Raw genomic sequence first — 10,040 nt, 5'->3', positions numbered from 1 at the left:
AATTGTTCATTTAAAAATTTTTTAATACCAGCGATTTTTTATATGTCTCCCTTGGCATTTTTTTGGGGTTTTACGGGACCTATAAAAAAATTGTTAGAAAATTGGTTAAATAAACAATTGGGTATTATTATTGTGTCTTTTGAAGAGAAACTAAATTTTCCGATCGAAAAATATTGATTTCCACTTCTATACCATTTGTACAAACAATGGTTTTTTCCCATATAAAATACATTGAGGTTGTTCACACTTGCCTGGTTATCAGGTTATCTGGTTATGTGTTTATATTTTTTATTCAGTTTATAACAATAAAACACAATAAAGAATAATAATTTTTAACCAGATAACCTGATATCCAAGCCAGTGTGAACAACCTCATTGAAAATTTCCAGCGCGTTGACCGACTGTAAATTTGTTTGGATTACGAAATAAAATAAAAACGGGTATATTTTTTCGATTTAGAATAATCCTAAGGGTTGAGAGCATTAAATTTCCGACTTTACTTATTTTGGACCACCTTATATCTCACACTAAATACAAAAGGGTCACAACTCAAAAATCTAAAATTTCGAGAGCCATACAATTTTTTATTCAGAAAAAATCACTTACGAAACTTTATTTTCACATCGATAGAAGTTTATTTAAGGGCCAAATTCACAGCGGGTATTAAAGTTATTGTTAACTTACTCACTAACATTAGTTTAACTATGAATTCATATTCACAGTTACTATGGAATTTCATATCGCCTGAAATTATACAACTTCGAAAAATATACAGTAAATATATTTATATACAAATGTGAATCTTTTTACACAAAATATTTCAATTTAACATAGGGTTCTTTTGTTAACTGAGCACAGTGAATATAAAAATCGATAGCAAAACCATTGCCAGTGGTTAGCTACGCACTGTAAATTCGACCTTAAAAGACAATTTCACTATGTTTCATTGCAATTTCGAGCAAAAACTGTGCGCCAAATATTTATGTATGTTACTCTTTGGCCAAATTAAGGATTCATGGCTACTTGTCCTCTTGATAAAATTTTGCGAACATATTTCTATTTTTTCAGTTGTTATTTATTTTTGTACAAGGGGAAAATTTTGATCTAAAATGTTTGAGCTATTTCCAAATAAATGCACGCAACCATGCATTGGGTATAAAAATGTATATACATATGTTTATATACATATGTTACATACATATGCACAAACGTAAACAAAGCAATCAACAATAACAAAATTTAGCAGACGATATGTTACACACACACACAAACAAATAAAAAGCATTTTGATGGCTTTCAATGGTTTTCTTTCGTAATATTTACCCAAAAATCGTTTCCACATTTTTATTTTCTTTCTACACCCACTACCAACCAACCAACCAATCAATTAAACCGAAATGCATGCCGGTTGCCATTAACACATAAACACGCATTTGAAAGTAGAGGAAAAATTGGATGGGTAAAAATTAATTGCACAAAAATAAGAATATGTTTATATGTAGTTTAGTTTACCCGTGCACGCTATTTCTACGAGAATTATTCAAATCCGTACGCTTTTGTGCTTGCAAACTACTCCGCACACCGCCACGTGAAAGTGTATTATCCATTAGCTCACTAAATTTAGGAAAAATGAAATAAATGCAAATTGACGAATAGCACATGTAGTAAACATAGGTGTGTACTCGTACGCCCAACTATCTAAAGTTTTAGAAAACTTTTACTGGTAAAAGAGAGCTGCAAATTTCTGCTGGAAAAATTTTTCCCAGCTAAAACTTGCAAGTAAGAAAATCAGCTGATCACAAACACATGTTTGTAAATAAACAAAAGAAAATATGGCCTTTTTGAGTTATTAGGTTCGTTCGCGTAGCTGTTAATTGTTCATGTTTAACCAAAACTTACAAGTTTTTGCGTTCGCGTTCCAAAACTATTCAAATGTATAAAATGCCAAATCGGAGGAAAATGCACCAAGCAGAAAATAAATTGCCAAATTAATAACCAGTGGCAACTGTGCAAGTGATCAGCTGTTTCGAAGGTTGCAAGTTTTTGCAAATTATGCGTTCTCGTACTTTTGTTGATATTAGGTTTGTTCGTCGAGCAAAAAATTTGTACGAATTTGTACGAATTATCACGATTTTTCCCAAATCGCGTTCGTGCAGACCAAAAAATTATCCAACACTCAAAAATTGTGAGAGCAAAGTGACAGTTCTCTTGGAGAGAAGTTGCAAATTCTTGCTGGAAAAAATTTTGCCAGCAAGAATTTGCAAACACGAAAAACATGCGGTTGTGGCGCATGGTTGCATTTTTGTCTACAATAATTTGAATAAATTAGTTCGTTAAATTTAAAAATTTTTAAACACGAGCGATTTTTTTATGAAAAAAGGAAGTAAATAATTGTTGATATAATTAATTTAGTTAATTCCAATGATATGAACTTAATTCGGCTGAAAAAAATGGTATTCGCAATCGGAATGCAATTGCAACCAGAGTCGATTTAAGAAACCCGACAGCTAGTACGATGAAGAAATTGAAATGTATGTTAAAGAAAGTTAGAACAACAAGAAATATACATGTATATCCTGTTTTTGGCCATCCGAAAGAATTTTAAAAATTCTATAAAAATTTTTTATGTTTGAAATGCAACCGTGGACGCCAGCTAGCAGCGAAACTTGCAAATTTCTGCAAATTTGCGTTCGTGCAGAAATTTGCAAGTTTCTCAACATGAGAGAGAATTTGAGAGAATTTTTTCTTACTCTCTGATATTTTGAGTGTTGGATAATTCTTGCTGGATTTTCGACGAACAAACCTATTTTGTCTCTTTGAGAGCGAATGCTGCTAAATTCTCAGAACTTTTGCTGCTGGAGAATTTTGTCCTCTCAATACGAGTACACACCTATACACATATAGTAAACATACACGTACATAAAGTACATATTTTTAACTAAAAATTACCTATGGCACAAATTAACGACTAAAATGCGAGCAAAACATTTAAACTAATTCTGACCAACACTACTTACCGTTGCAAACTTTGACGGATTGGCACATTTCGTTGGAGTAAATGTGTATCCGATGCAATAGACATTGGTTCCTCTGCGCTATTATCTGAGTCGTTGCCACCAGATTCAGAGCCAATCATAAATTGCGATTGCGTTAGACGTGAATCATCCACCCATGAACGGCGATTCTATAAATTGGGGAATACATATTACTTGTTTGGTTATATAAGCTTTTTACATATTTGTATGTACATATGTATGTACGTATGTGAAAGTGGAAATAACGAATGCGAGCAACACCCACCCGACTTGTTGGTACCTTATTTATGAAATCTGAGCCCGCTTTCTTTACGCGCCGCACAATGCTACTCGCAAAAGGCTTCCTAAAAAATCATAAAACATATTTTGTTTAAATCACAATAACGTGAACATTATTATATGTATATGTATACTTTTTTGGTATAACAGTTTCGGGTTTCTTATAATGTTCCATAATTTTCTCCTCCAACTTCTCTTTCTGGCGACTTAGGTTGTGTAAGCGCTCTGTGTAACTCTTCTCCTCTTCGCGAAAATGCTGTTTATCCTCCAAAGAATGTGAAAGCAACTCGTGATACTGAGATAGTAACTGTGATACATTATCCATCAAAGTTTTACGATCTGTATCCAGATGCGCATTCGTTTGCAGCAATATCTAGAGGTACGTAGTTTCAAAGGCATAAGGTAAGTTTGCTTAAAAATATCTTATGATTTACTTACTTCACACTGTTGAGCGTAGTAAGCAGCGTCATTTTCCATGGTTTTTATTTGGTCGCACTTCACATCCAACTCTCGCAACAATTCGGTATTCTGTTTCTTCAGTTTGCTATTATCGGAACGTATCATTTTATATTGCTCCTGCAAAAAATATAATTTTTTACACATCTATTCTGCTTATAACCGGTTACCAAAAATTATCACCGCTTCTGGTAACCGCTATTCTAGGTACCTTGGCAACGTTTTAATTTGGTCAGTTATTCAGCTATGAAGTTTTGTAGTAATTCTGGTGTGGCATATTTCACAAGCCAATATTTTGCTACCGTGATGTTAGGAGGCTACAATCTGATAAGATACAGGCTGCTCATAGATCTCCCAAAGGATAAACTAAGAATTATTACAGGTTTTTTGACTGGCCACTGTAGGCTCAGAGGGCACCTGTATAAACTAGGTCTAGTCCAGCGACCTGTGTCTCTTTTGCGATGCGGACAAGGAGACTCCCCTACATCTTCTTATGGAATGTGAGGCCGTTGCACGCAGGAGGTATAGGAGCATAGGGCACGTCTGGCCAAGAGAGGGGCGCATACACTCACTGTCCCCGGGGTCTATTATGAAATTTATAGACACTCTGGGGCTGGTCGAGGTATTGTGATAAGCTAGAGGCACAATAGACCTATCGGTCGTAGTGCCATACACAACTATCTATCTATCATCTCATCTATCTATCTACCGTTATAAGAGTGCGCAAACAGAAACTTTATTTACCGGTTACAAAATTTGTATTACCTTAACAGAATTTCTGCAAAAATGCATAGCGGAATCGCCGAACATATCGCACACCTATGTAGATCTAAAGTGAGCTTACTCAAAATTCAGAGAGGGAATATAACTGCTTATGGATCGTATAGATTCAACGCAATTACTAGGAAAACAGGTATAATAGTCGTTTTTTATTTAATGTATATAATAATGTTGGCATTCATTTTTTGCAGTTGATCGCACTTTAGATCTAGGTGTGCGATATGACGGCGTTGCTTTAACAAGTGGTAAAATTTTATATATCAAAAATAACCTGTAATACCAAAATTTTTTACCACTTCTTGTAACCGCAATTCTAGGTACATTTTTAAAGCTGACAATATATGCAGCTAGGGATTTTCACATAAATTCTGGTACCGACATGCTAGATTTGAAAGCGCTGAAACAGTTGCAGAAATACGCTCTGAGGTTTGCCATTGCCTGCCGAGGGCCGACCGCTGTTAAAGCGATTTTGCTTTGACCAGGGATTGATCACAGGCCCTGCGGAGTGTAAACGCGCACTGCTTACGACTGTGCTACACACAGCGTCCGTGCGCTGAGCCGACATTAAGTGGAAGAAATGAAATAATCAACTTAAAAAATTACCCACCTGTATGTTTTTGTACTCATTCTTGAAGCGAAACAAATTTCGAAAATCGTCAGTCAGCTTTGAATGCTCTGTGCGCAGTATAGCCAGGTCATCTTCATAGGTCTTCATTGTTGAATTCTCCTTGGTCAAATCAACAATTCGCTTTTCTAAATTCGAAATGTGCTCGCGTAGCTCACGTGCCTCATTGCGTGAATCGCGTAACAGCAACTTCAGCTGTTCTTTGCCAGATGCAAGTGATTCATATTCAGCTGAAAGCTGATCGTGCAAAGTTCGCAAAGCCATCAAGTCGTGTTGTATATTCTTATTTTCTTGCTTAACCGACTCGCTTTGCTTCAACAAATGATCCTTGTCGGAGGCAAGTTGTGTGTTGGCCACTTGTAGTGCGACCAATTGAGTGTTGAGAGATGATATCTGTGAGCCTAGCGTTACCACATCTACATCGAGTCGTGCCTTTTCTGCTTCTAATTGAATATTGACAGAATGTTGCGCCGCATAACGTGTACTCAACTCATTGTGGCTCTCCACTAGCCTCCTTATTTCCATCCGATCCTGTTGTTGATTTTTCGGTGAGCTTAGAATAACTTTGTGTTCGAAACTTAGCTCCTGTGGTTCATTACTGGGTGATAATTCAATATTCTTCTCCACCGTGTAGATCTCTTTGCGATGGCATAGCACGCACATATCTGACTTGGCATTTTCGCTTTTACGTTGTTCCTTCGAAACATTTAACATAATTTCGCGCACAGTTTTGAATGTTTCGGGATTTCGTACCAATTTTTCGACGACAGTTTCCACATTCAAGTCGGCATTACTATCGGCTTGACTACTAGCGGTTAATCCGAGTTTTTCCAAGTTCTGACGCACCTTGTTGGTGGCCAATGTACCAGAAACTAAATCATTTCGAAGTGTTGCTATCGTTTCGTAGTCAATGTCGCGCTGTGAAACTAATTCCTGGTTTTGCTTTTCAAGCTCTGCGACTTTTTGTTGTGTCAGCTCTATCTCCGCCAATTCCTTTGTGAGACGATCAATCTCTTTCATCTTTGCATCCAGCTTTGCTGTCGACTCATCAAGTTGCACTGATTTTTCTTCGCTATTTTCTTTCAACTTGGTGACCTCCTTCAAAAGGCTGTTATTCTCACGCTCCCATGCACATAGCTTTGCCTCCAAATCGTACACCTTTTCTTTAACCTTACTCACTTCCTGAGAGCGCTCCTTCAGCTGTTGGATTTCCTTTGTACGTGAGTCAAGCAAACGATCCAAATCATCAGCACGACGCTGTATGCTTTCGTTTAGAGTTTGCAGACGTTGTTTCTCTTTGTTCAACGTTTCTACATGCTGATCTAAGTCCATTAACTTATTACGTTCCAATTCACGTTCTTGACTTTGACGTTCATACGATTTTTTCCGATCATCCATTGTGTCCTGCAGCTTTTTATTCTCTTCCAAAGCGCTTTTAAAGACATCTTCTAATGCGGAGTTTTGTTGCGTTAGGCGTTGGATATTTTCTTGCATTTGTTCAAGTTTTAAAGATAACTTCTTCTTGTCCTTCTCTAGTTCTAGTATTTTGTTGGTAGACTCGTGAAAGGAGTTCTCCTTTAGCTGATCCAACGCAGCAGCAAGTTGCTTATTTTTCAATTCCAATTTTAAAATTCTTGTCTGAAAAAGGAATAGCTTAGTACTAATAAACAAAAAGCGTAGGTATTGAATCGTACCTGCGCATCGTTGGTTAGTTGTTCTGATAAACTGTTATCGCCAGAGTTGCATTCATCCTCATTATCCGAAAAAGTGCTGTCAAGTCTTTGTGTGCTGTTTAGGTTTTTCGCGACTAGTTGCAACTGGGTGTTTTCTTCCAACAATTCTTCCATCTTCGAACGGTCAACATCTCGTTCTAATGCCATATCGTTTAACTTTTGCTTGTATTTTATAATCTCCGATTCTAGTGTCATGACATGTTCAGAACGTTTCCTTGCCCGTTGTAGCTGGTCTTCCAACATTTCTCTACAAATAACGGAAGAAATAGTTTTTTTTTTTTGAACTTTGTGAGCTTCACTTACTTTGTTTCCAACAGCATTCGATTGTCTTCCCGTAATTCTTCTACACGTGTCTTATAAAAATCGGCGTCTGTTAGTTTTTCGCGAAATTTTTGCACTTCAATTTCCAAACGATCAGCACGCTCGGCACGTTCTCTTAGAACATCCACTTCATCACGGTAAGCGTATGCACGTTTTGCCTCAGCATACCATTCTTGACTCTTAAATTCAAAATGACATCAATAACATTTTGAAAATATGTTATTCTTTTTTATTTACCTCTGCGCGCAGTTTTTCGTACTGAGCATTTTTATGCTCTAATTCTTCACGCAATTCGAGTTGGTTTTCAGCCTTCTCCTCTCTGAAAATAAAATAGTGTAAGTTAATTGGAAATATGTTATTATAATGTTAAAATAATTATATGAATCGAACTACAGGTAATATATTGCAAACATAGTGCCAAGGTTAAGCCTAAACTTGACCATAATTTGAATATTACAGTGACACATTTTTTTTAATACATACTATTGCCGCTAAAGAAGTTTTACCTGCAAAAATTAATTGTAAATACCAGGGAACGTAACGGTTATGCTTTTTTTCAAAAAAGTCAAAAAATAATCGTTTGTTTTTCACCGACATGTTTTCAGTCAAAAATAAAAGTTACAAATCGACTTTTATTTTTTCGGTCAAAAATAAAAGTTAAAATATGACTTATTTTTTCGGTCAAAAATAAAAGTTAACACTAGACTTCGAAAAGCATTTATAGAAATAGGCACCCTTAAGGGGAAGCGCATTGATGTTGGATTACTGGGAGAGCAAAAAATTTATATATCCCCGATTAAGAGATCTCGCATGTATTATACATCAAGTGCCAGCGACACAAGTCAGTGTAGAACGCGCCTTCTTAGCACTAAGCTTATTCTTAGCGATTTGCGATACAATTTGTCGGAGCAGCAGTTGGCAGCTATACTATATACTAATTGTTAAATGGAATTCAGAATAATTCTTGTAAAAAGATGAACAACTTAAAGCTTAAATTAAAGAAACAGAAAAAATAAAAGTCAAATTTAAACTTTTATATTTGACAGAAAAAAATAAAAGTCAAGTTTTAACTTTCACTTTTGACTGAAAAAATATCAGTCGAAAAATAACGGTTAATTGCTGACTTTTTTGAAAAAAGTAAAAAATAATTAAATAACTTTCTTTGGCTTCTAGTGGATATTGCTTACAGTTCTTGTCGTAATTTGCGAATTCTCGATTTCAAATCAGCTAGTTCTACTGCCATGTGATTATTTTCAGAATTGGCAGATGATGGACAAGATGTCGTAAGCGCGCCAGATAACGGTGATAGTGGATTACTCATTGTGCTCTCACCACACGCCGACATATTTAAATCAGATTCCGTGCACATAGATGCAATCCAACGCAAGTACATATTATCACGTTCCTTTGTCAAGCGCAGTATATGATTATACATGTTGGCGGGTGTGAGCAAATTTACAGATTCCTTTGTAAGCACAAGACTTTGGTCCTCAGTCACCTATGAATAAAAATAAAACAATTGCAATTATGACTGTATAATATATGTATGATGTACATCTATTTAAATTAATGCACCAAATTTTCTTACTTGCTTAATCAATCCTACAATAGCATGTTGTGTTTCAACGTCTAGCATTTTTATGCGCCCAATAAAAATTTCACGATTAGGACACTGCACTGCAGCACCCAATAATAATGTTAGCATAATCTTCATTTGCTCTAGGCCCTGTTTGGATTCTGGATGGTAGCCTAGTATGTAGACATCGGGAAGCACGAGTATGGTGTGCTCGAGCTCTTCCTCGAAAAGAGATTTCAAGTTGCGTGCAATGCATTCAAAGTTCTTCGATCGTGCTATGCATAACGAAACCCCAACTAGATCGCGAATGTCTGTTGGATGATTTTGTGGTTCCGGGTCTATTTGTAGCCACACACTGTGTATAATGTTACCATCTAACAAGGACGAATAACCGGTGAGTAATTCTGGACGCGACAAACATGATTCCAACTGAAATATATAATAAATAAAAAGTGTCAAAAACTCTTATATTATCGATTATTTGAAAAAAAATTTTATTTATTTATATATTGCGTTCATTGATGCAAACAAAGTCCGCCCGTCCAAGAGCAGACAAACGCCTACCTTGTAAACTACCAGACTTGGCAATAGGCTTCCATATTTGGTAGCAAGACGGCTAATTATTATAATTTTATGCTAATTAGGTTTTAACAAACTATTATTTATGTATAATTAGTTCTAACAGAAATAAAGCAACATTTTGTATAATGCAATAGTGTTATGGTCATAATAATGTATACATACCTATGTACATAGGTAAATGATTATACATACATATGTACAGAACAAATATATATATATATATATATAATAATATATTATATATATAAATTTATTTATATCTATTAATATCTGTTTAAGTATTTGAGATAAAAACATTAGTTTTAAAATTACCCATGTAACCAAAGCTCCGTTTATAAATTCATCAATTTCCATTGGTGTAGCTGTTCCAGCGTTAGCCATTTTTCAACTTTCACATATAAAGCTACAGACTCCAGAGTTGGCAGTTGAAGCTTGGAGATACGTAGTACACAATGGAAGCACGTTGGCTGTTTAATTTTCACTGGATCGCACAACTCCTCGTTTGAACAAAAATGTACTCAATTAGCTTTTATTCATTACAACAGCATGCAATAAAGAAATTTGTTTTTATACTTATATGTATTTCTCTACACTTAAACACAATGCAGCTGCAAAAACCACTACAAAACAGTGCATTTTTCGGATTGTAAAAT

General features: G+C 35.6%; 2 protein-coding genes and 1 long non-coding RNA gene across 6 annotated transcripts in view; 2 read left to right on the top strand and 1 right to left on the bottom strand.

The window, feature by feature from the left end:
- LOC118745991 (girdin) overlaps window positions 1–9,788 on the bottom strand; it is an 18,662-nt gene extending 8,874 nt beyond the window's left edge. Inside the window, exons 1-12 of one of the 3 annotated variants that reach the window (XM_036479700.1) lie at window positions 9,700–9,788; window positions 8,818–9,234; window positions 8,417–8,727; window positions 7,467–7,548; window positions 7,212–7,408; window positions 6,870–7,155; window positions 5,158–6,813; window positions 3,753–3,890; window positions 3,449–3,687; window positions 3,301–3,379; window positions 3,018–3,184; window positions 1,513–1,614 (exon numbers count right to left, since the gene is read on the bottom strand). In XM_036479700.1, the coding sequence (XP_036335593.1) occupies window positions 1,513–1,614; window positions 3,018–3,184; window positions 3,301–3,379; window positions 3,449–3,687; window positions 3,753–3,890; window positions 5,158–6,813; window positions 6,870–7,155; window positions 7,212–7,408; window positions 7,467–7,548; window positions 8,417–8,727; window positions 8,818–9,234; window positions 9,700–9,768 (3,743 nt within the window). In that variant the 5' untranslated portion in view covers window positions 9,769–9,788. The remainder of the gene's footprint in view (window positions 1–1,512; window positions 1,615–3,017; window positions 3,185–3,300; window positions 3,380–3,448; window positions 3,688–3,752; window positions 3,891–5,157; window positions 6,814–6,869; window positions 7,156–7,211; window positions 7,409–7,466; window positions 7,549–8,416; window positions 8,728–8,817; window positions 9,235–9,699) is intronic. The other 2 variants (XM_036479701.1, XM_036479702.1) reach the window with 2 other exon arrangements.
- Window positions 1–10,040, top strand: part of LOC118746001 (integrin-linked protein kinase-like) — a 263,182-nt gene that overhangs the window by 51,647 nt on the left and 201,495 nt on the right. The gene's annotated exons all lie outside the window — the stretch shown is intronic.
- LOC118746013 lies at window positions 8,902–9,959 on the top strand. Its single transcript, XR_004993747.1, has 2 exons — window positions 8,902–9,199; window positions 9,750–9,959. It is a non-coding gene; the product is annotated as an uncharacterized LOC118746013 (long non-coding RNA).

The sequence above is a fragment of the Rhagoletis pomonella genome, unplaced genomic scaffold (genome assembly GCF_013731165.1).
Source record: "Rhagoletis pomonella isolate Grant_MI unplaced genomic scaffold, Rhpom_1.0 Rhpom_scaffold_00010, whole genome shotgun sequence".
Taxonomy (NCBI): domain Eukaryota; kingdom Metazoa; phylum Arthropoda; class Insecta; order Diptera; family Tephritidae; genus Rhagoletis; species Rhagoletis pomonella.
Note: the sequence above shows the minus strand (reverse complement) of the source record. Positions and strands in the feature narration are given on the sequence as shown.